The sequence below is a fragment of the Melozone crissalis genome, unplaced genomic scaffold (genome assembly GCF_028551555.1).
Source record: "Melozone crissalis strain CALT ecotype California unplaced genomic scaffold, PUWL_Pcris_2 ptg000005l_1, whole genome shotgun sequence".
NCBI lineage: Eukaryota > Metazoa > Chordata > Aves > Passeriformes > Passerellidae > Melozone > Melozone crissalis.
This window is the reverse complement of record NW_026535783.1, coordinates 49,838,912-49,865,245: the sequence shown is the minus strand read 5'-3', so window position 1 is coordinate 49,865,245 and position 26,334 is coordinate 49,838,912. Positions and strand designations below refer to the sequence as shown.

The 26,334-nt window shown below is 37.2% G+C and overlaps 1 protein-coding gene across 1 annotated transcript in view; it reads right to left on the bottom strand.

The window, feature by feature from the left end:
• Positions 1-26,334, bottom strand: part of SV2C (synaptic vesicle glycoprotein 2C) — a 103,532-nt gene that overhangs the window by 34,528 nt on the left and 42,670 nt on the right. The window contains exons 3-4 of the mRNA XM_054282063.1: positions 22,103-22,283; positions 9,160-9,311 (exon numbers count right to left, since the gene is read on the bottom strand). Of these exons, the coding sequence (XP_054138038.1) occupies positions 9,160-9,311; positions 22,103-22,283 (333 nt within the window). The remainder of the gene's footprint in view (positions 1-9,159; positions 9,312-22,102; positions 22,284-26,334) is intronic.

The following is a 26,334-nucleotide window of genomic DNA, read 5'->3' as shown; positions in this document are numbered from 1 at the left end:
TATGAAGGAAACAATGAAAACACAATACATTAAGAAAACAGATAATTATTTTACATTCTTTCTTTTATACCGCTTCATGACTTCCTTGAGGGCCTAGAATCATAAAGGAATCAAATGTTTGTATCAGACTGAACTACATAATGTTTCTGTGGGAAAATAAAACTACATAAAAGCCTTACCTTTATTGCATCTTTATCTGTATTTCCTTACTTTTTTATTAAATGGCAGTGCCACTTTCTTGAAACAACTAAGAGGGGGACCAAAACTTTCAATGCCTAAAATCAAAGTGCCCCAATACTAAAAAGAAAACAATACCAACTCAAACAGCAAGGGAGGAACAGTGAGTAGTAGAAAGCAGCATTTCTTCACTTTGCCCAGCACGAAAGCTGAGGAAATTGGGAATGGAAACCTCAGCCTTGACCCCTCACTATGAAATCTTAATGCTTATCACTGCTCATTTTATACTGTTTTCCGCTAACATCTTTGTAAGGTATAAAACCAGAGCTGTCTTGGAAATATGACGTGCACAAACACTGTAAGAAAGGTAGATCTGGCTTTGCCATATTTTTGAACAAGTTCCTCTCCTAAAAGTGTGATAGTCAGATACACTGGTAAGCCCGGATATTTGAATAGACCTCAATGGAATTACTTTCACTAAAGTAGGCATGATTTCCAAAAGTAACACAAAATATTTTCCTTTGAGAAAAAGTATGAACAAACTTCCTGAAAAAAAAAATCCAATGTCATTTGCAATTGATTTTGTTAATTTTATTTTAAAGGCAACTAGACTGCAAATTGAAAAATTATATTCCAATTGTATATACAATCCTTAGAAAGAATATATTATTAAAGTGAAAAGAAACTGTTACTAAAAGGAAAATCACCAAGTTCTTCAAAGCAGATAGCTCTGCAAGCCACAGAAAAAATATGAAAGTATGGATGGCAAATTTATACTGTCATAATATGTTCCAGAGGAAATTATTGTATTAATAAATGTATTTTTGTATATGCTTTATCTCATGATTTTTTCATCTGTTGTAGAACAGTAAAAAAATCAAAACCAAGTTTTTTGTGATTTAACATTAAAAATATTAACAAAGAAATCTCATCTGATTAGAATCTTCCTTGTTTCTAGACATGAAAAGCAAGGCTAATGTCTGACACTGCGGGTACTTCTGCTGGTCAATCTGAACAGGTTTGTAAGGCAGCTTCATTAACCTGGATGTAAATTTCCTTAAATTGTACTCAAGACCAATTTATTGTGGGAAACTGATTTCTCATTAAGAGTGAGGCAGAGAAGCTGACTATTTTATTGTCATAAGAATGATTGACTATTACTACAGTTTTTGTGGAAAATTGTGTTTATGGCATTGAACAATGATGTTTATGGCAACAGTCTGTTCACCTGTCTGTCAGTTTCTCCACCAGCATTCTTTAAAGCCATTAAGATACTTCAATCAAGTGTCACAGGAAGTAATAGTCCCAAAGACAGTCACATTCTCCAAAGCCTTGTGAAATATGCTGTCCAGGCAGAGAAGAGAGAGTCCAGTGGAAGATGAAGGAAAAGGCAGGAGATATCAGTGGTCCCTCATGGATGCTGAAGCCTACCTGGGTATGGGGAATGCAGCACAGCCACTCAATCCATTGGCTTTGGCACTGGTCTGATCCAGGTCAAAATGAGTTTCTTTCTACCTGAGAGCAGCTAGGCCAGGGCTGTATTGCACCATGGAGCATGGTGAGAGTGTGGATGACTGAATGTTTCTTATTCCAGAGTTCTGGGGGAAAGAAGGGGGAACTGCAGAGAGTGTAGCAGAAAGGGACCTAGAAAAAGCAAGGACAAACTAAAAGGACTGCTCAGGTGCCTTGTAAGCAACATAGGGGAAGAGAGGGCAGAAGGAAGTTCACCAGGATCAAAAGGTGATTGACAGAAATCCCTAGGAAACTGAGCCTCGTATCTTCTTTGCTCGCAAAACAATTTGCTAGATTTTTACTGAACCTCTCCCTAAACAAATTTTCTCTTTCACCTTCAGCCTGAAGTGCCAAGGAAAAGGTTATATTTGAAGCTCACTAATGAGCATCTTTAGTGCTCACTAAGTATAGATGTGTTAAAAGCTACTTAAACTTCTAGGGCTTGCAAATATAAACATTGAAATGACCATATCAAACTCTGCATTAGAGCACAGAAAACAAAAAAAAAAACAAAAAAACCACCCGATAAAGTGGGGTTTATTTGCTCTCCTAGCTAGATTTGCATAAGCAGCACTTCTAAACTCCGCTGTACTCTGTCATTATTGTTGTTCCTAAAGATGAAGATTTTTTAAAAGTACACATTCAGTGTAATCTAATTTAATAGGATTATTTCAAATGAGGAACAATTCACAAATAGAAGTTGATAACTCAAGTTAACATTGAAACTGCCTTGTACACACTTTAATTAACTCAGATTTTTAAAAGTATAGATAAAGCTCCATTTGCAGAATACATGATAAATGTAAGTGCATTAAGTACTTGCAGGGGGGAAGCATAGCATGTTGGGGATCAATCACTTTGCCTCTTAGAGGAATATAAAACAGATCAACAGATGTTGTGGGACATAGTAGATGCCTTTATGTCTGATCTATTCCATTTATACAGCATGACACAGTCTCATAACAAATGCAGATTCAACCTTAACAAAGCTCTAACTTCTTTAAACCTTAAATGGTATTTTTCATTTGTGAAGGCTATTTCTGAAGAGAGAAGATATATCAGAAAGGAAATTGTATGGGGCAAATTTGAAAATTTGTTCTTGGTTTTAAATTTTGGTTCACATGTTTCCTCCATGTCTTAAGAACAAGGACAATAGATTGATTTCAAATTCTGCAAATTTCTTGGCGCATTCGTGGGCTTTTTACAGCTCAGAAAAAATCCCATGGTTCTCTTACCCAGGCCATCTTCTTTGGCATTTCTCTTTGTACTGGACAACTGATGAAATTCAGACATGTTCTGCAAAAATACCAAATTACCATATAATAGAAAATCATGCCTTGGGTTCAACTTTTTCCCAAAGAGCTGTTGCTATGGCATGAATTTGTTCTAAACTACCTTGAAAAGGAAAATTTTTAAAGACATGTTTGAGGAAAACAATAGAAAAGTAATATTAAGGAATTGGAATTTTTAAAAATTGAGAGTCCAGAATTTTAGAAATTAAATGAGGACCAACATACTTTTTCTACCAGTGCAGGGTTATTTGGCCAAGAAGCTTTCTGTCTTCCATTTGGAGCTACCAGTGAGGATAACTTGATAGACATGCATTTTCCTACATGTGCTGGGACTATTCAATGCTCCTTCTTTTTCCATTTTTTTAAAAATTCTAGTATTTTTTCTTTATTTGCTGTTTTCTAGCCTACTCCAACACAAGCGAAGGAACAGTATCTGTTTAATAGAACAGGGGTGTGGGAACTTTGAGGGGCATCTGTTGCATCAACTTGCTTCAAACCAGTGTCCATAATGGCCCCTGCAACCTCAGCCTGAGCTTTTACTTCTTTCATGGCAGTTTCATTCAGATGCTTAACAAACAGACCATTATAAAATCTTTGTCATTATCTGTACCACCAACTCTTGACAGAAATATCAGATGAGTCTCTGCAAATCCACACTGAACAGCTCCTACCACTCAAAAGGATCCCGGTCTGCTCACCAGAAGTGCTGAAAGATGGATGACTCCAGAGATCCTTCTAGTTTTATTGCTCATCAAGCACTAGTACTTGCTGTGCCCTAAGTCTCTAACCCACAGACAGTATGCAACATTAGTGTGGGAATTTTTAACGCAATACCACCACTGCTCTGTGACACTGAGAAACCCTTCAGCCCAACAAAAACCCAGACGAAATAAGGGAGTTAAGAGGTTTTCTTTTTTCATTGCTGCTCCACAATTTTAGTCCATCATGTTCTCAGTTAAATCTGCAGCAGGCTGAGAGGTTAATTCCTCCATTAACTCTGCCCGGTGCTTTGCATGCTGTGAATTGCACAGTGAGCCAGTATCTATCTCCTCATCTGCATAGCTGCTGCATGCAGCCCTACTGCCTTGCCTGTTTTACTACTATAGGGTTCATGATGCTTTCATGCAGAAGGGGATTTCATTGCTGTTTTGAAGATAGCTTTATCTTTTTTATCTTCAGTTGCATGACACAAAAATGGAGCAAACATGACATGGAAAGTACAACAAAAATGTTTTCAAGCCATCGTGGTAAAGGGTGATAAAAGGATCACTTTCATTGCCAGTAGAGTAAATTTCTTCAGATTAATTTAATTGCTTTACCACAACGATCATCTGCTACAAACTGAGAAATATTTTTCAGGCCACTTTGCAAACCAGATCTTACTCAAAAGAAAAACACATTGGTCCATTCTCCTCACATTTGCACTCAGAGGCCATTATGTACTCCTGGGCCTAAAAAACAACTTATCTAATTATGGAAAGTAGAATAAGAACAGTCAACAGGTGTCCATTGGTAGGTCTAGTGAATTTAGCGTAGTTCTAAACTGTTAAGGACAGTCTGTAGTTTCATGTGCCCTTGACAACATCCAGTGAATGAAGATTCTGAAAATATATTTGGCAGTGCATATTAGTACTATATAACAACTGCATTTAAAATTTAACTTCTATCCTATCTAAATTAAGTCCCTTTTTCTGCCCTTTAATCATATTGACAGGAGAAAAGAAAAAAAGCAAAAACATTCAGAGAAAATAGAAGTGAGTATATTTTACTGACCAGGAAATTATTTCAAAAATTTGCAGTAGGAGACATAATTAAAATTTTTTAAAATAGAAGTTATTGTTAGTATTTTAAATATATTGCTTTGTAAGACAAGAGTGAGTGCATTATTTGGACACTTCAGTGTCTGTATTTTTAGGTTCTGTTACTGTAAAGAACTTCCTCTCTCAAAAAAAAATACGTTCAGGAAAAAATTGCCTTCTCTAGTAAAGCTCTTGCCTTCTCCAGTAAAGCTCTAATGACTGAAGTAGAAATATCATTTGTGACCAGTGACAATTTTGTAATTTGTAACTGCGACTTTTAGTCACAGAATAAAACACCAATTGTTTGTTGATGCAATAGAAAACTCTGCTGTAATAGAGAACATATCAATACCTTCCCACTTACAGCCAGAGAGACACATTACACCTAGGCAAGAAATCTTCACTTCTGAAATGGAATGCCATTCCTGTAGACTTCTTATTCCACACTTTTTTACTCCAAGTTTGTTTCCTGAATAGTACTAAATACCTCTCTTATGAACACAAGTAAGTGGTCCTCAATTAAGTAGGACAAAAGACTCTAGTGATGAAAAATGAATACTTCAGGTGAAGATCTGTCATATAATGTGATTACCCTTGTCTGAAAGAATGTTTAAACTTACATCTGATTTGTACTGAAAGTGTTGGAAAGAAGTGTTTTTACTATTTTCTTGATTCTGTATTATTAAATTTGAAGTGGCTTAGGGAATAATGGAGTCTAATTGGAATATTTTGCATATTTATGGAGGTAATGTCTCTTCTCTGGCCATACGGTGGAGACTTGTTCACTAATGTTGTTTGACATGGCTATCTCATCTCTTCTCTGGTTAATACCAGAAGTGGGGTGTGAGAGTCTGGAAAAAGCTTCAGGTTCCCCCTCCAGTTTGTGCTGTAACAGCCTGGATGCCCGCACCATCCTGTTCTTCTCCTTGCAATCTAATTTCTTTTTGGTCAAGAACTCCTCTTCTTGTTCAAGAATAAGATTTAAGAACCAACAAAGTCAATATTTTTTATGACTAAGTAAAACACTGTAGAGACTGTTGCAAATTTCAAAAGATTTCCCTATAGTCCATAAAGCCAGAAAAGGCTTGTACGACTCTTACAGGCAAAGTACATAAAATTAGACAGAATATCAGAACTGATAGGCTAAGGACACTGAAATCCTTATCTAGCCTCCCTTGATGTTTAGTTTGGAGATACGTTACAATAAAAACTGAGATTGATTTTTATGATCATGCCACAGAATTTTTTTCTTTTTTAATAACTGATAAACAACTTCCAAAATTCTTTTTAATTCCTATTCTCAGAGTAAATAATAAGCTTGGTGTAAAAAATTTTGTAAGATATAAATATCTGTATTTTAAACTAAAATTTCTCTTTCTTGGGATTCTTCACTATTTGAAAAACAAACATTTTTGAAGACTATTGAAATACACTGTTGAAGTCTCTGACATCTTTGAACTACTCTACTTTGAAACAGGATGCTGAAATTAAAACTGCACTTGCAGAAGTATTTACAGAATGATTGTTATTTCTCCTATCGAGACTGATATAAGAACTGTAGAGAGGAATTTCTTTTTAGCAGTCTAATCTGAGACTTTTAAAATTAGTTGCAATTAGAAGCATTTCTCTGCAGATGTTTCTTCTTCACAGCCTGAGCTCCAGTTTAGGAGACCTTGAACTGGTCTACACAAACTTTCAGTTTTTAAACAATGGCAAACAGATATTTCAGTCAAAAAGCCTTGCTAGAGAGATGCTTGTCTTCCAGATGATATTAGCCTTTCCGTATGTGGTGACTGCAGCATTGCATCACACTTATCCCTCAGTTAACAACATGCTGATGTTAAAACAACAGTTACCAACATTTTACTTTGTGTTCCAGGGCATCTCCTGTTTCAGACTGCTATGCTGCTTGAACAGCAACAGAGATAAACTGTTACATATACAGAGTAATCTGTGTTTTCTCCCAGAAAGATGTATCTAAATGTTCAATGGACAAACATACATATACAGCTTCACAGTCTGCCTTGGGCTAGATAAGGTATGCTAGGACTTTTTAAAATGGCTTGTATAAGAAGAACTACAAATGAAAGGAATACATTGGTAAATGAGGGAAGAAAAGAATATTCAGAAGTATTCTACTCTGTTGACCTGCTATCTTTCTGTTAATAGAAGAATAGCTCCACTGTGCTCAATGACAGTTTATTGCTTTTTGTACAGATGGAGCTCATTCACTGCTATTGAATAAATTCTGAGTCCAGCTGAGAAAACCAGACATTGTCAGGTCCTCAAGTGAGAAGCAGAGAACACAGAAATACCCATGCACTAATATAAATGCAATTTAAAAGTGGATGTGTAGTTTATAATAATTATGTTTTGCTTCCTGGTCACTGAAGATGTGAATAATGAGAAGTACAGAAAGGGATTTGGAGGAAAATCTCTATCTCTGCTTAATTCTGGCAAAATAAACCTATGTAGAAATAATTCAGATATAGTAAAATAGAAAATACCATAAGAGCCTCCTTGTAAATGCATGTAATACAAATGGTGTAGACACCTGAATAGGCATTTGCTTGACCTGGAATATTTCTGGGAGGGGACAGTAACGTGTGACCACACTCCCCAAATGCTGGAGCAGGGCTTGCCCTGGGAGCAATTTTTGCCAAAAATGATGTACAAACTTACTTCTTTTACTCTGAAAAAGGATTCTTCTGATAGCTTGATTTTTTGGCCTTTTTTGATCATTGTAACTTACCTTAATAAACTGCAAGTAGTGATTTGTGTGTCTAGCACTAAAGCATACTATGTTTTGAAATAGTTTTTTACTTTCTTTTGTCTTATATTATTTAACAAATATTTTGTAGGTGGAAAAAGCAACAACAAAAACAAGAAAAACAACAAAAAACTCAGTGCAGCACTCCTTTTTGTTGCTGATATTCTTCCTCTGCTAAAGAAAGAGAAATGTTTTCCCTGTAGTGACACTGCTTTCGTATAAGTGCACTATATTAAAATATACTACCATGTGATGTTCTAAAAGCACCTCAATAAAGGATATAAAGTTATTAATAAAATCTACATTAAATTAGACAACCTATGTAAATTAGTCTGTCATAATGTTTGCATTTTCTACTGAAAGATAAAGAAAATAAAAGTCTATAGGAAAGCAAAAAAGTACTTGGCATCCAGAGCAATTTACTACTTTAGAAAAAAAAAATCCATACTGTGCCCTGTCAGCACAAATTCCTCTCTTTGCTTCCAGCAGTTCAAAGTCAAAAGGCAAGGCTGAAGATAGAGATTCAGGTTTGGTGTACTGAACCCTAAAATAATTTTAATGCAACAGTCCAGGTATTTGATTAATCTGCACTATTATAATATACTTCTGGACATTATCACTTGCTAAATATTCCCATCACTTCAAGCAAACCTTCACAATAATGCTTTGATAAACCTCATTGCTTGGCTAAAGGAAGTTGCTTTGGTTGCCAGCTCACAGTGCTGCTTTACTTCACTTGGGGCCTGCCAGAGAGAACTGCTTAAGAAGATGATTTTTAAGAACGCCTGAGCAGTCTAAGCAACCCTGGAGACCTGTGAGCACTTAACTCTTGTAAAATGCAAGCACAAGAGACAAAGAATTGAATCTATACCTCCATATTATGTTTAATTATGTCAGAGAAATTAAAGAGCTCTTTGACAAAGTAGCTTGTATTTTACGTGAGTATAACTTCAGCCATTGCCCTCACACATCTCTACAGCATTTAAATGTACTGTGTTTCATTTATCTGTTTTTACACCACTAAAAATATCTACTAAGATAGATACTAAGATATTAAGAAGCATTCAGTACAGCTTTATTTTCAGACTAATTTCAGATTTCAGCACTGCAAACTCTTCTTCTCAAGAATGTTCAATTCACAATCGATCACTGTATCAAAAGGATCACTACTTAGACATTCCTGCAATTTAAAATTTCTCTGATGGAAATCTCCACATCATCTATCTTCTCCAGATTTAACAATGACTTTAAATTTTCATGTGTACAGGTTTTCAGTAATTTAAAAAATCTGACTGAATATGGATATTGGTGAAGTTTTGCATCTTGTAATAAATTATTTATTATTTGGCATACAATCTATTCCCACTATACCCTACAAAAGGAATGATTAAATAATAATAGTTATAATAAATAAATAAATAAGATTATTATTATTATTATTATTATTATTATTATTATTATTATTATTATTATTACTATCAGTTAGGTCACTAGTTCAAAAACAGATATGAAGACTCTTCTTTAAGCTATCAAGCTTCAAGATATTTACTTTCATACTAGAATACCTCCAAAACAAGGAGATTTTTCTTTCTTCTATGGCTTTTCTTACCATAATGAGGAATTATTGCCCAAGCCATTGCGGAAGCGTAGATGCCACCAATCATCCAAAACATGCAGAGCCAGCTCAGGTGTTCACCTCGTTTCTCCCTAGCGAGCACTTCCGAAAAATAGGAGAAGACTGTAGGCATGGTTCCACCGATCCTAAAAGGAGATAGAGATAATGGATTAAGCAAAAGAGTAACAGCTAGATAAAGTTTGAACAAGCCTGTAGCAGCAGTCATCAAAAACCTCAAATACAAGCACCGTCTCTGTCAAGTGTTTTTTCTCAAATTGCACCATACATTGGAGAACTTTAGAGAAAACTTTCATCAGTTTGGATGCAATTTTTTGTCAAATATTTCCTTGAAAATTCTATGTACTATTTATTGCATTCAGTGTTTCAAGGGAATTGTCAATGCGTCAGTCACAGGAACAGAAACCAGTGTGAAGTCTTGACTTTCACTGTTACAAAATCATGGCAGTCTACTGACAAGTGCCAAAATACCTTGCTTCTAATGGAAAAATATGAATAATTTTCCCAAAGTGTAATGGGTATTTCTCTAAGTCTTACCTCCCATGATTTAGGTAACCAAGAAATAATGAAATGTCATTAGGATCTTTTTATACACAATTCAAAACATATTCTACTCATTTGGACTACATGAATAGCTAAGTCCATGCTGGCTTTTTACTCATTTTTTTATGAAATGCATTCGCATTAATATAATATTCATTTTTTTCTTATGGTAAAATAAATATTGTCTGAAGGTCAGTTGTACAAAAAAAAAAAAAAAAAAAAGAGAAGATTCAGCTTGGTTTTACAAAAATTAAAGTAACTCAAAATATGTATCACTTTTGGTACCAGTTTCCAAGTCATCTTTTACTATCTTTACCTGCTCACTACGTATGCAAGCTGCCTAATGTTCTACATCACAACAAGTGCCTGTGTATTTTATTTTTTCCAATGAAGAAAATACCTTCAGATTACATACAACATATGGCATGGTTTGAATTTGTAAGTGAATTTTAAAGATAAATGCATATTTATGTATCATCTGGCAGCTGCCAAACTGGAAGCAAACAGCAAACCTCAAAACAGTTTTAAATAGATATTAACAAGGGAAACATGAATACAGAAATGGTATTTCACTACTAAGAAAGTTCAGTGCCACAGCCATACAGTTTATTTTAATATATCTTCATGTACTGTTACAAAGTATTGGGTTGAGCTTGTATAGGGGACTGCTGTTTTCTCTTTTCTTTTCTACAGGTCTTCACAGAGTCATAGAATGCTTTAGGTTGGAAAGAACCCAAAAGATCAGCTGATTCCAACCCCTTCACATGGGCAGGGACACCTGGGACACCTTCACTAGACACAGCTCCATCCAATCTGGCCTTGAACATTGCCATGGATGGCACGACATTCCTCAATAACCTGTTCCAATGCCTCACCATCTTCACAGGAAAGAATTTCTTCTTAGCATCAAACCTAAACCTGCCCTCTTTGAGCTTGAAGCCATTCCACATTGTTCTATCACCACACACAACTGTAAAAAGTCTCTCTCAATTTTTCTTACAGGATCCCTTCAGGTGCTGTAGGATCCAATTAGGACATCCTGAAACCTTGTCTTCTCTGAAATACTGCTGGTCAATATTTAGCTTTACAACGAATCTTTTTTGCATAGTTGAACCTGCTAGCTATTGAAGGCTCTTCTGGTAATGCAAAGGTTTACACCTCTAGGAATTCCTGTTACATACACATGTAACAAGGCATATCCCATTTCTTCTCATGGGTGGAAATACTGAAAGCCTTCACTAGGAAACTGCCCTGTCACAGGCAACAATGTCCTTGGAGTTTTCCCTAGGCTGAGGAAAAATTGAGGGGGTACGGCCAAGAGTAGAACCACAACTCATTTTCCTGCGATGGGGAAACCCTGCTGTCTCCATGCTTTTATGGATTCCATGCTGTCCAGTTTAATAAATATTAAAAGGATTACTGCCATGATGTAAACCCTCCAGGGTGCAGAGATGGCTTTGAAATGCATTCCCACATTATTCCAAATAGAGTACTCATGGTTCTAACTAGAGTTTCTTTTCTAAGGTCAAAAATTTACCAGTAGAACCAGAAACAAGATCTTCCTCTTTCCTGACAAAGATGAAAAGTGCTCATAAGGAGTTATAGGTGTCTACTTTCAAGGAGACTTAATTTAATAGGTTGCTCATGGAATCCATTGGGTGGATGTTTCAAGTTGAGAAAATCTACCTTGTCTTAATGTCACAAAATAAAGAGAACCTGACCAAAAGTAGCTAAAAAGGCATCTCCCACCTGTCAGCATGAATCAACTATATCATGGATGATGAGAGTAAATGCTGTTTTAGCCATTAAAACTGATCCAGGTGCATTGACATATATGCCACATCCTAAAGGTTCTCCAAAGCTACAGAAGAAGCCCCGTCCAAATCAATAGGGCAACTTTGCTAGCAAATAGACCCTTTATACATGCAAAAGGAATTCTGGAGCCAGAATATAAAAATGTTTACTTAGGATATGCAAATAAGCAAGAAAAAAATAATCAGCATTGAAAACTAACAGTTCTTCTGTTCCAACTGATTGGTTTATTTAGCACTTCCAGTGAGTACATCAACAGGCTAAGAAATTCTTTAGTCTAGATAGTGTGTTTGTATTGACTAAACAGTGAAAATAACCAGTCTAGACTTTAAAGGAGAAATACAGGATGTACCTTCATCATACAGAAAACTGCTGCTATGCAGAGCTGTAGGTCTTCGTTTCACGGTAAGGGTATAGTAAAGTGAGTTATGTGCTTTTCTGCACCTTAAACCTGTGAATGGAAAATTTGCTTCTCAGCTGCTTAAACTCGTCCTTCTGGCCTCATATAAGTGCAGAATATTTTAGGATGTTGGTACCTATGAAGCTCTTCCTATATCATAAAGCTACTACAAGGACTAAAAATTTATTATGAAAATCTTAGGAAGGCTAATCAACTGCAAAACTGGAGGAGCAAGAAGGCAGATGGAGAGGAAGCATCCTCCTGCAGAAGACTGTACTTTTGCTCTTAATGCTGGACAATCCCAAAGTGGCAGTAGCCATGTCTCCATTCCCTAAAACCTGCTCCTAAATGCAGAGCAAGTGACAGCAGGAAGGGAGAGAAGGAGCAGCTACAATTATTCTCACACCAAACAACAATGAGAAATTGTCTTAAAAACTCAATGGACCTTGAGAACTCTTCTAAGGAGCAAAGAAATTTCTTCCCAACTTGCAAAAGTTTTAACTCGTGCTTGGTACTACAGTAATTTTCTATCATGGAACTAACATGGTGTCTGGTATACTGAACACTGCTAGCAGAAGCATAAACTACCTCTCAAAGACTGGGGCAAGAGAAGATCAGAGTATCTCCAACTTTTTCCATCACTTTCTTGCGAGGATTTTTCAGATCTTTCAGCCACTACTGCTATTTATGAATTACCTTATCAAAAGTTTATATTTAAAGAAATCCACCAATAAATCATGCAACAGCTGTAAAGAAGAACACAATTGTAACAGTTTTAAAAAAGAAAACTTTGCCTAGATCCCATCTTCAGTTGTCCTCATACAAACCCTTAATAATTCAGTGCATCCAGGTGAGCCCTTACATATTTTTAGGGCAGGAAAAAAAATTGATTCTCAACATTTTTGTATTGTAAGTTTGAAAGCAACTGTCTCGTTGTTGCCCGCCAACATTTTGTGAAATGCATGTTAGCATGTAGAGGAGCGAATTTCAAGTAAAATTAAAAGCAGAACTGCCCCTAATTTTTCAGTAGGAAGACTTCATCTTTTGTTTTAAGGGAAATGCAAATGCTATTTTCCCCAGGATACAGTGTTAAGTCTGCTTCTGGCAAAGAATTGGTATTATACAGTGGGCTCTTTACTATTACTGTGTTTGTAAATTATTTGGCTCATCGTCACTTGTAGAAAATAATTTGACATGTGAAACTACATTGTTCTCTTGGTATGTCTCCCTGTGCAGATGAAAAGCCCATGAAAATTGTGGGTTGACTTGAGAAGAATATTCATTCTAAAAATGGGAAGGAGTTTAACTTTCCTAAACACAAATTATTCAAACAAGCTGAAGCTTTAATATCTCATCTCTTATTCATTTCTGTTATCTCTTCAGTTATCCTAACAAAAGCAGTGGATGTAAACATGTTACCCACAGATAACAGAGAGAAGTCCATGCACTACTTCCTTCTGGGTCATGAATAGTATGTATCTTGTTAGTATGTACAAAAACTAAGTACTTTTTTTCTTATCTTCCTTCACAGATAAATTGTGTGGAGTCTGAACATTTTTTAGAGGATTAAAAAACCCACAGATCTAAGCCTCTGGGATGATGATCATGAGTGATATCTGTCTCCTGAATAACACATTCTGTAATGAGGCAAAATCTAATACCAACAGGAGGTAAAACTTCATTGAGCTTGGCCCAAAATCATGAAATAAGTTATCTCACTCAATAAAAATCAGACTTTTCATATGAAATAAAAGGACACATGCCTTCAGCCTTGATTTTTTTCTTGGTAAATATGTAGGAATAAATGAAAGAACAGCACTAATAAAATAGCAGGAACCTTTTGCTACTGCACGTATTGTTTATATGTGGGAGAATACCATAAATGTCAATCAAAAGAATAATAAATAATGATCTTTTTCAGTTATTCTTCATCTTATGTAATAAACCCCATCAGAAGTAGGTAGGCAGAGCAAGAGAAAATGCATATTTCTGTACACTCTCAGTTCAGGTTTGTTCTGTGCAATTATGGGAAAGGTGAAACCAAAAGGAGATTTAAGGGGTGCACCTTAGGAGAGTGGGATTCAGTGAAACAAACAATAAGCTAAGATATATTTGCATTTTCTTTGTTACAAACCTTTGTTTGTATGTCTGCTAATGTCTGCTTCTGTTGTCTGCTAATGTCTGCTAATCTACCTTCAGAGCTGTGATTTGTCACAACAGATTTTGGCAATTGCACAGTGTGACAGCTGGGATGAAAACACATCTGTGAGGCATTAAGAAACCTCTGGCTTCAGATAGAAGCTATTGTTTATTTGCAGATTCACTAGCCGAAAGGGCTTGAAATGCAAAAGCATTAAAGGAATAGAGATAATTAGGACAAAAAGCCCTCACAGAATACTAAATATACAAGGTAGGTTGGTGTTCTTCTGAAATACCTTGTCTTCTCTTTCAAACTTGAACAACATCCAGACTAAAAATAGATAGTGCCTGTCTGAGATGGCATTTGCAAGTTGTCACCTTGTTATTTTCTATTTGTTAAAAAGTGATAGAGCTCAAAACACAGATTCAAAGAATTGGAAACAGCCCATCACTCCTTGTCCTTCCATCCAATTGCACATAACAGTCTTCTTAACAGCTTTCCACCCCAGTACCACAAGTCTCACTGAAAAATATCACCGTTTTTTTCCTTTCAGAACTGCCATTAGGCTGGCAAAGTATTTAATGATGAGCAAACAGATTGACCTTTTCCTTAAGAATTGCTGGATAAAGACCTAGAAAACTGCATCACACTAAAGACTAAGCTTTGTTGATCACTGTACCCATTTTTAAATACAAGTGTTTCTTTGGACTATGAATAAGGAAGTTTTCTTGCAGGTACATAAGTGGCCTGTGTGCTATTAATAGCAAGAGAGTCCTTGTAAAAATGATTCACATGATAATTTACTGAACTCTACAACAGTCAGTTCTGATGAAAAATGAATTGACAAATAAATAATTCATTCCCCCTATTTACCCAACACTATTTTAAAAATCAAGTTTAATTTACATTCAAGCATATAAAAGCAAAAAATGTGTCAGATATGTCAATAAATTGCTTTCACATGCTAATTAATTCTTTCTTTTGTAGATTTGCTTTTTCTTCTTCACTCTTCAAGTTTTTACTTGAAAGACAAATACCATGGTCAGTGTCTGCTATAGACCACCAAAACAGGAAGAAAAGGCAGGTGAAATAGTCTAGAAGCAACTGGGAGAACTCTCACAATCACTGGCACAATCCCTCCATTGTTCTTGTGGGGGATTTCAACCTACCAGATGCCAGCTGGAAAAGCAACAGAGTGGAGAGGAACCAGTCCAGGAGGTTCCTGGAAGATAATGCCCTGACAGAGCTGGTCAGCATGTCAACAAGGTAGGGCACCCTACTGGAACCCTACTGTTTGTGAGCAGAGAAGGACTGGTGGGTGATGGGTTATGATGGTTGGAGGCTCTCTGGGCCACTGTGATGACAAAATGACAGAGCCTTTCATTGTCAGAGAAGTAAGGAAGGTTGGCAAGGAGAACATGTACCTTGAACTTGTGGAGGGCAGACTTAGGCCTGTTTAGAAAATCCCTTGGGAGGCAGTTGTGGTTGCCAAATGAGCCCAGGAACACTGAACATTCTTCAGGAACGAAATCCTAAAGTGCAGGACCAGGCTGTCACCATATGCTGAAAGTTCGACTAGCAGGGAAGAAGACCAGCCTGACTGAAGAGAGAGCTGAACTCCAGAAAAAAACAAGAGAGTTTATGATCTAAGAAAGAGTAGGCAGGCTGCTCAGGAAGAGTACAGGGATGTCATGAGATCATGCAGGGAGAAAATCAGAAGAGCCAAAGCCTAACTGATTCCTAACCTATCTACTGCCGTAAAGACAAAAAAAGGTTTCAATAAATATATTAACAACAAAGGCGGGCTAAGGAGAGTACCCAGCCTTTTTCACGTGAAGGGGGAAACACAGTGACAAAGCATGAAGAAAAGACTGGGGTCTTCTTTGTTTCAATTTTTAATAGTCAGACCAGCTGTTCCCAGGGTACCCAGCCTCCTGATCTGTGACAGAGAGCAGAAGCAGAATGAAGCCCACATAATCCAAAGGAAAATGTTCAGAGATCCACTACGTCACTTAGGCATGCTCAAACGTTTGGGCCTGGATAGGATCCACGCAGGGGCCCTAGGGGTGCTGGTGGAAGTGCTCACTGAGCCACTTTCCATCATTTACCAGCAGTCCTGTCTAACTGGGGAGGTGTCAGTTGACTGGAGGTTGGGATATACGATGCACATCTACAAGGAGGGTCGGAAGGAGGATCTGGGAAACTACAAGCCTGACTGCAGTGTCCATGAAGGTCATGGAGCAGATGACCCTGCACCATCACATGGCACATACAGGAGAACCAGGGGATCAGGCCCAGCCATCATGGGTATGGTTTGTGAAAAGCAGGTACTACTTGATCTCTGTCTATTTTAGGATTGCCCACTTTGGATGGGCAATTCTATAATAGGAGATCAAGTAGGACCTGCTTTTCACAAACCATACACTGTGGAGGAGGGAAAGAATGTGTATGTTGCCCAACTGGACTTTAGTAAAGCCTTTGACACCATTTTCCAAAGCACTGCCCTGGAGAAACTGGCAGCCTGTGACTTGGACAGTTGCCCTGTTCCCTGGGTAAAGGACTGTCAGGCTGGCTGGGCCCAGAAAGCAGCAGTGAGTGGAGTTACACCCACCTGGTGGCTGTCACCAGTGCTGCTCCCCAGGGCTCTATACTGGTGCCAGTCCTGTTTAATGACTTCCTTGATGACCTGGACAAGGGATTGAGTGCACCCTCAGTCAGTTCACAGGTGACACCAAGCTGGGTGGGAGTGCTGACCTGCTGGAGGGCAGGGAGGCTCTGCAGAGGGATCTGGGCAGGCTGGATCATGGCTGAGGCCAATGGTGTGCGGTTCAACAAGGCCCAGTGCTGGGTCCTGCCCTTGGGTCACACCAACCCCAGGCAGTGCCACAGGCTGGGGCAGAGTGGCTGCAAAGGACCTGGGGGTGCTGGTGGCAGCAGCTGAACATGAGCCGGGCTGTGCCCAGGTGGCCAAGAAGGGCAATGGCATCCTGGCCAGGATCAGCAATGGTGTGGCCAGCAGGAGCAGGGCAGGGATTGTCCCCTTGTACTGGGCACTGGTACAACAACACCTCCAATCCTCTGTTTAATGACCTACCACAGGAAGGTCATTTTGATGCTGGAACATGTTCAGAGAGGACAACAAGAATGGCAAAACATTTGGAGCAAAGTCCTAAGAGGAGTGGCTGAGGGAACTGGGGCACTTTCAGCTAGAGAAAGTCAGAAAAAACCCTTTATCCCTCCTACATCTGCCTGAAAAGAGGTGTAGAAAGGCTGGTCTCCCTTTTCCAAGAGACAAAAAATAGAGTGAGAGGAAATACCTCAGCTGTACCATAGGAATGGCAGAGTAGGAAAAATTTCTCCATGGAAAAAATTCTTCATGGAAAGGTTTGCAAAACATTCTAACAGACTGCTCAGGGAAGTGTGGAATGTCCATCCCTGGAGCGTTTTAAAGTATCTATAGACGAGATGCTTAGGAATAAGGCTTAGTGGTGGACTTGGCAGTATTAGTTTGATGGTTGACCTCAATGATTTTAAAGATCCTTTCCAACCTAAATAATTCTATGGATTCTATAATTTTTCTTTTGATTTTTTTCTGTTGCATAATCTCTCTTTATTTACCCTTGTCTGGTCTTCTCCCCCCTTTCCTTCCTTGTATATAATCTTCCTTTCCTCATAAGAATGGTGTCTTCTCTTACAGAAGGGAAGAGAAGGTTTAGAGAAGACTCCTTTCTCTCTGAGAACCTCTCATCAACCTTTACCCACATCTGAAGCTGCAAGGACTGAAGCAAAGCAATTTGTGAAGCTCAGACCTTGCCAAATGCTCACTTGGCTTCGCTGAGAAGTGTATATCCCTTTTGGCATAGCCTATCAGCTTTGAAGCCAGTCACCTGCAGAGCTATTCATTAGCTCACAGTGTAAAAACACTGATAGCCCTGCATAGGACACAGCTGGATGCTGAAGAGGAATCAGAGGCGGAAGATTACAACATTTTGAGAGTTAAAGAATACAAGGTTCTTCACGACAAAGCAGTGGAACAAGTGGATATGAGGAAGTAAAAGATAAATACAACATGATACTAAATAGTGATGATATAGAATTATAAAAGCTGGAGGTTGGTCTAGTTCCTCCTAGAGGAGTACTAGTTCCTGAAGGAACTGCTAGGGTAGGTCAACAATCTTATCCTGTTGGAACATTTCAGTCTTCATCTCTGTTGGAACATTTTTGCAGTTGTTATGTATATAGACTGCTTGTACACCCTTCATGTCATAGTCTCTAAGGGGTGGATATGCAACCCTTAAGTGTTTTTTGCCACTCGATGTAGTATACAAAACTGCTGGTAAAAGTCAGGGTGTGTGGACTTACTCAGAGAACCTCTCAGAACTGCAAGTTACAAGAAACTACACTCATAGTTTTGGATTTTTGCTAATTTTTGATTCCCCATGAAAAAGTGAAGAATTTGAGAAAATACCTGAATTACAAGTTTTGTTCTACCATAGTGACACCAGCACTCTGTGATAGATTCCAATAATATAGAAGGAGTACTGCAGGAAGGTTTAGAGATTGTCTAAAGGATGAAGAAAGTCTGAAGGTAAGTCTCAGAAGTAATGAAGCATAGTCCAAAGCAGTCTGGAAAAGGAATACATATTGAGAAAGACTTTTTTTCCCAAGGGATAACAGGCAGGAGAAAAGCTTCTTAATAGCTTTTAGTTACATCAGTTAACAATATCTAACCTGTATTTCCTAATATTTCTGTGGGTCTGGAGAAGAAATTTGGCCAAACTGGCAATTCTGGCAAATTGAAGAAATTTTGCATTCTGGAAATACTGTGTGCTTTTAAAATAGGCCACATTTATTTAGCACCTTTTATTTTACTCAGAAGAAAGAATAACTTTCCACCAGGAGCAAACATATCAAGTTGTCTGAAAAATTTTAAATTGTAGTTCACCTCAGAATATTTATTTCAGCTAGTTTTCAATGTATGAAAACTTTGACTTCTTTTAGAAGTAATATTTGGGCTGGATAAGCATGATTTTTTCCCCCAAACTGTACAATCTCTGCATATCTTGAAGCAACCAAAATGAAATTTAGTGGGATAAGACAAATGTGTATTGCAGTTTTAATCACTTTATTATAAATGTAGTTGTTGTACTTTAAAAAAATTGCATCTAAATTTGTAAGTATCAAAAATATTAAACTAATAGCTTAGATTAGTGTTTTCTAGAAATTGGACAAAACTATATAGCTGAGAATAATATTTCACAGTGGTAGTGTTGAACAGAACTCCAGCTTCATTTAAGTTAGCAGCTATGTTGTGAGTCATGCTCTGCATCAGAGAAACATTCTTTTGACATTTTCAAACAGATACAACAAGGTGCTTTTTGATGATAAATATTTGTAGCTTCCCACAATGGCTAATGATGAATACCACGCACAGTTTCTCTTCTATGTCTTTTCACTTTGTAGGAAACCATGTCTAAAGCCCTCCTAGAGACCTTCATCAGGCTTCTGGATTCAATTTCAGTGATCTTTAATTAAAAGAAATTATCCCGATAACTCTCTGCCCCTTCAGAAAACTCCCACTCCTCTCCAGTCTGAGTAACAATACTATTTTGCCTTTAAAACATATAATTGAGTTCTTTCCTTAAAATCATTCAAGTTCCATAGTTGGGCTATTTGAATCACACAAAATTACTGGAACAAAAACAGAAGTACAGTGGAATGTAATCAAGAAGCCTAGGGAAAACATGTGCCTTTTCCCAAAGGAAACCAGAGATCTGGTTACCTGCATATGGACAAGGCTGAGGCACTTAACTTTTTTTCCCCTCAGTCTTCATCACGAAGAGCTCCACTCACATCGGCTGCAGGAGGCAAGGCAGGGGAACTTGAAGAATGACAACATTCCACTGCAGGAGAAGATCAGGTTCGAGAACATCTAAGCAGCCTGAAGATGCACAGGCTGATGGGACCTGATAATATACATTGGTGGGTCCTGATGAAATTGAAAGACAAAGTTTCTAAGCCACTATCCTCCATATCTGAGAAACTGTGGCAGTTTCGTTAGGTGCCCATTGACTGGAAGAGGGGAAACACCTATCAAGATGGGATTTTCCTCATCTTGAGGGTCTAACAAACAGATTTCTAGAAACCTCATGGCTTTCACATGCCTACCCTGATATAATCTGAAAGGGATTATTCAGGGAAAAAATCCAATCTTCGAAGAAAACAGCAAATATGAGCCAGCCATGAATCTCTCTCTGCAGTAATTGCTATGAGGAACAACTCTATAGTTCATGCTGTCTTTTGTTGTTGTTGTTGTTTGATTGGTTTGGGGTTTGTTTTGTTTTGGAGACTCCATTTAAAATACAGTACATGGCGACAAATTATCTATGATCTATTCATGTAGCTCTCAAAGATGAGGTAGGAGGACTTTGAACAGAATGGGGAAAGTGTATGATAAAGATTTGAAAGGCCTGCTCCTTCAAGGACCTTTAATCATATGCTGGGTACACAAGAGAATGTGGTTCCCAATCAAGGACAAACATGTATCACAAGGAAAGCTACAGGCTCTGACTCTTACTGTAAAAGCTCCTAGACAGGTGAGGAGGAAATGGTGTAGGCAAGTTTCTCATGAAGTATAATAACTGCAAATTTTGCAGTATATCCCAAAAGGGACAATTTCAATTAAAGCCATTTTGGGTCTGCAACAAAACAAACCTTTGTAGCATAAGGGTCCAGACCTGCCCCAGGAAATTGACCAGGCCAAGCAGTAATACAACAAGCTTCTCAACTTTGCAGGATCACAGAAGAGTGAAAGTGTCATGCTACATGATCTGTAGTGTTTGTGCATGGAGTGAAAAAACATAGCATCTAGAAATGATGGTAATTTATGATAAGGGATTTTTAAAATTTTGTTTTTCTATAGGATTCGGGGTTTTCAGGAAGTAGAATGTTGCCATTTTTCCTTCTTGTCTTATAAAGCTATATCTGACAATCTGGTGACAAACTAAGAGATTCTTCTAGCTAGACGACTCCTCACATTTTTTTATCTCCTCTTGTCTTTCCATTCCTCTTCCTAAATCAGATTAAAACTACCAAGTGCCTCGGTAATTTCTTTTTGGTATTCATGCTGAGCCCTAGCCTACTTCAGACCAGTTCAAAGGATTTCTCAAAGCACAAATATCATATAACTGTATTGCTGAACCATAGCTCCATAATATAGAGGCAACAAACCATTAATGAAATGGAGTTCATGTGTGTGGCTTTACAGCACAGCTGCTGTGCTCTCATCTGATCTTGTCTATTCAGCATACCAAAGACCAATAGTGGTATGAACTGGAACTGTAATTAGGAGTCTTAATCTGAATCAAACAATGACCAGAAGTGCTAAACCAAGCCATCGGCAGAACAAAGCTCTTGTTTATTCAAGTGCGCAGTAAATGTAGAGGTTTTCTCATAGTAGCTTACTTACCTAACTCCTTCTCTGCTCATAAAAGTCTAAATTTATAAATTTAATCACTGAGAAGTTATTTAAATGAAAAGGAAAGAAAACACAGGTTCATAAACTCCAATATTTCAGAGAAACATTTGACACAGTTTAGGATGCCATTGTAAATTTATCATGATGCCATGTGCACAATATTGTGCATATAAAGACATTAGAAACTTTAAAAATATTACCAAAATCTTAGTGTACACCTGTATTGAGAGTGTTACTTTGCTGACTGAACAAGATGCTGTACATACAGAAGCTGAGGCTTAAAAGAGTTAAGCAAGTTGATCAACTCCACAAAACAAAGCCTTTGCAATATAAGAACAAACTCATTCTCACAGTTTTCAGTCTGTGTCTTTCCCCCAAAATTATTCTTTCCCTTCAGGTTGCTATTTAGGAGTGTAGTAGCTACCTTGCTTAGTTGTCTCATCAGTGACACAGACTGTATTTCTACACAAAATAATGTGCTCATGCAAACAGAAAAGTTTTATTGACACACAGGATTGTGAAAATTAACAAAACCAGAGGAGCTTACCCAAATCCAGAAAACAAGCGACAGAAGAGGAAGAAGCCATAGCCCTGGACAAAGGATGAAAGGAAGGCAAAGAATCCATTGACAGACATACATATCAGTAGTGATTGTCTCCTTCCCACCTTGTCGGCCAAGCCTCCCCAGAAGAATGCCCCCACCATCATCCCAAGGTACACGATACTCCCTGTAATACACAAAAATACAAAAGAGGTATTTTGTCAGCTACATAATTGACCACACCAAAATCAGTTAACCCTCTATATTTACAAAAAGATTAGGATACTGATGCTTTTATCCTTTCTCACTGAATAGAAATTACATGCACAGTTTTGTAGACGTATCTAGAGAGAACAAATTTCCTACTGTTTTTTTCATCTGTTACCAGACACACTTAATATAAACATTAAATTGAAGCTTAATATAAATACTAAACAAGGTGCGTCTAGCTAAAACAATAAACATGTAGGCAAATAAGTCTGAATAGGAGGAGAAAATGCCACTATTTCCTCAGAATTAAAATGCATTCGTGTTAAATATTGCCAAAAAATATTACTTCCCCTACAGGTACAATTTGTCTGAACATCTTCAGCAGGACATTAAACACCAGGATAGCTGGGAGTAATATGTGCTAAAAAAAGATGATTATAAAACATACACTTTTCACCTGAGATATATAGAATCAAAAACATTGATCTTGATTGGTTTTTTCTCCCTCCTACACCAGTGTATTTCTTTGTTTTAAAAGTCAATGTCCTTTCAAAACAAAAACTGCAATGTTCTTGACTTGTTGTTTTGGGGTTTTTTTTGTCATCTTCCCCCCTCTCAATAATTATAATAAATGCAACAGATACAGTTACATTTCTTAAAATGGTATAGTAAAAAATAATATCGGGGTGATATTTTTTTAGCTTAAATTGTGTTTCCACATGTACTTTCTCACAGAAAGATAAATTGAAATATTTACCATTTTTATTCTTCACATCTTAACACATTGTAGATAATTTCCTTTCCAAACACCCTGTGGAACATTTGACAAATATGTACAACATATTGAGCAGACTGTCGGAAGGAAAAAGTAATTCCCAAGTTTTGGACAGAATCATTAACTTTGTATTTTGTTTGATACATGGAATTCTTTTTCCATCTAGTTTCTTGTTGAACTTCCCAGGTTAGGTTTTATATATCCTGCATATTGCTACCATCTTCTACAGAGCAGGAATTACTCACTAAGGTGCTATAAGTCATTAAAATACTAGAAATCCTTGTTATGTGTCTCCTTTAGATTAGTCTCAAGAATGGACAAATTCTCCAGCGTCTCTAAAGGACTGTAATTGCTGTGAAATTCTGGCTTCCAAAAGAATCACTTTTGCCCTGAAGAAGGTAGTTGGATGGTAAAGGAAGCTGAAGAAAACCCATTTAAATTCCTGGGCTTGGTTAAATGCATATCAGTGTAGAGTTTACACATCAGTATTTCTGTTCTTGGAATTACAGATGATAACATCTGAAGTGCAGACATCTGCAGGGTCTTATACACCCTGAAGTGTCTCTGTTCCCTCTCATGTTCTGTGCAAGTAATTTCCACTGTTGTTCCCTTATGAGACATAATTTAAAATAGGATATTTTTAAAATAGGATACATATTGTGTGTTATATTGTATATTAACATGATTATAAAAAGTGGTTTGGGTTGGAAGGGACCTTAAAGACCACCTTAAATTTCAATCCCCGGCCATGAGTAGAGGCATGTTCCTTTAAATCAGATTTCTCAGACCTGCACCTAATCTCAGGATAACAGATCCCATGCTGCTCATCACAGGAGAATTGCTAAAGCAACAAACTCCATAAGAATAACAGTTAAGTGTCTTCTAAAAAACAGCTTTTGTCAATGAATATTTTCTAAATTTTGCTGGGTTCTTAGACTTTCATCAAAAAATACTGATGATAATACAAGTAAATCCAGAATTTGCAGAATTACTAAGACATCTATCTTTACCTTCTTTAGCTCAGGAAGGACACAGACATTACAGTATTCTTTTTTAGTATAGAGGTATTTAGGAGCAGACATTTATTGGATAGCTTTTTCATTCTGATCAGAAATTTTATTCCACTAGTTGAGATTTTTCTGTAAATGCACATGGCTAATGTATTTCCTGGTCCTAAATGGACAAAGATTGGTGGGTAATTTAACATATTCATTCAATGGCTTTCAGATCTCTCCTGTGGGTTATTTCACTGTGCTGCAGGTGGATCACTGCCCATAAGCAGTTTGGAAACTCCATCCAACAGATCTGCTGCTTGCTTGACAGTAGGAGTGGAAAGAATGTAGCAAAGATCGTCAAATAGCTGTACTGCCAGCAGACATTTCAAAAAGAAAAAAGGGTCATTTTTATTCTTACAGTGAAATTCATTAGATTCTTTTCTGTATAAGAATTATTGGGTTTTCCCAGTCAACATTCTAATATAAGAAATAGAGAAGACCAATTAAATAGCCTTTTATTTCTTTATAGAGATAACTTTGAAATATTTCTATGCAAATAATCATAACTTTACCAATTTACATTCCTTGTGATGCACAAATATATCAAAACATTTTGAACAATGAAAAAAAAATGATTCCAAGTCTTGAGTTTAAAAAAAAATCCCTTTCTTTTAGATGAAAAATCCTTTGGTCATTGTACTGTGTTTTGGACACTTATACTGATGTAATTCTCCTAAAGAACGTTTGAAAGATGCTGCTAAAAATAATATTCTCATCCTGTCAATAAACTGCTATAAATAAGCTGCTCTCTGAGCTGCAGCATTATCTTTTTCTTTCCCATTATATTAACTTCCAATTTTTTCCTATTTGCGATGTAGTCTTTGCACACATCCTCTCCTTGACCAAAGATCTGTAACCCTTCCATCCTGAACCTACTGCAGCTACCAACAGTACATGTTTCGGTACATTTTCTGTCTTCTATTCTGTATTTTCTGTCCGTCTTTGTCGTAAGACATTCATATAATGGTTTGGGTTGTAAGGGACCTTAAAGTCCATCTATTTCCAACGCCCCTGCCATGGGCACCCCTCATTAGACCAGATTCTTCAGACCCCCATTCACCCTGCCCTTGCAAACTTCCAAGGAAAATGCATTCTCAGCTTCTCTGTACAATCTGTCCCATAATGAAGAACTTCTTCCTTAACTAAACCTGCTGGATTCTGAAAATTCTCTAGATTTTGGCCGTCTCTTGTTGGCACTTGCACCAAAATGCTAGGATTGGGGTAGATTGAAGTTCTCCTCCCTTCTTTAGTTTACTTTAGTAAACCTTAGTTTAAACCCCTCCTGCATCATGTAAAGGAAGTGCCCTTTGTCTCAACTTCCAAATTTTTCCTTAAGATCATTTTACCCTGCAGCAATATTAACAATAAGTCACAAAAGTGAAAAACGGTACAGGAGAACTCTAACCATGGAAAATAGCTGAACAACCACCCAACAAATGTAAGTAGCCAATGAGATAGGATGATAATTTTATTGTCATCAGATTATCATTAGCATTTATTTTCTAACTATTGTAGTTCTTGTTCATTATGTTATGCCGCTGGTCAGAAAATAAATGTCTTCTGGATAACACTAATTTTTTTCTACATATTTCAAAATTCACACATTACATTTTGCATAAATTCATATATGTAAAAATTAAATACCATATTGTTGGTCAATCTATATATGTATATAGATGTCAACCTAGCATGTAATGCTGAGAGGTGGTACTCCTTTTTTGAATAGCTACTACCATCCACAAGACAGGCTTCTTTTCTCTTTCTTTTTGTACACTTTTCTCCAAAGAAATCAGCTAATACAGTGGAAGGAACACACTGGTTTGATATGCAGTCTGACCTTAGAACATATTTTAAAATATTTTAAAATATAAAGACTTTGAAGGATATCTGTATCATACATCTTGGATTCTCCCCACAAGGTAACAAAACTGTCTAAAACTCTCAATTTTTGGAAAAGCACTGAGAAGAGGCAGATGGTAGCTGAAAAGAAACATGCTAAAATAAATAATCTCTTTTATTGTTCTTTTGACAAGTTTTAACAAACCTGTATTTTCTTTCCATTGCAGAATTCTTACATACTTCAATGATTTTCACCCACTGCACAAATGTACATAATACACACTTACATCCTCTTCAGACAAGGGAACCTTAGTGTGGGATTGCTTTACACCATGCACACACTTTGGCTAACAGATGGC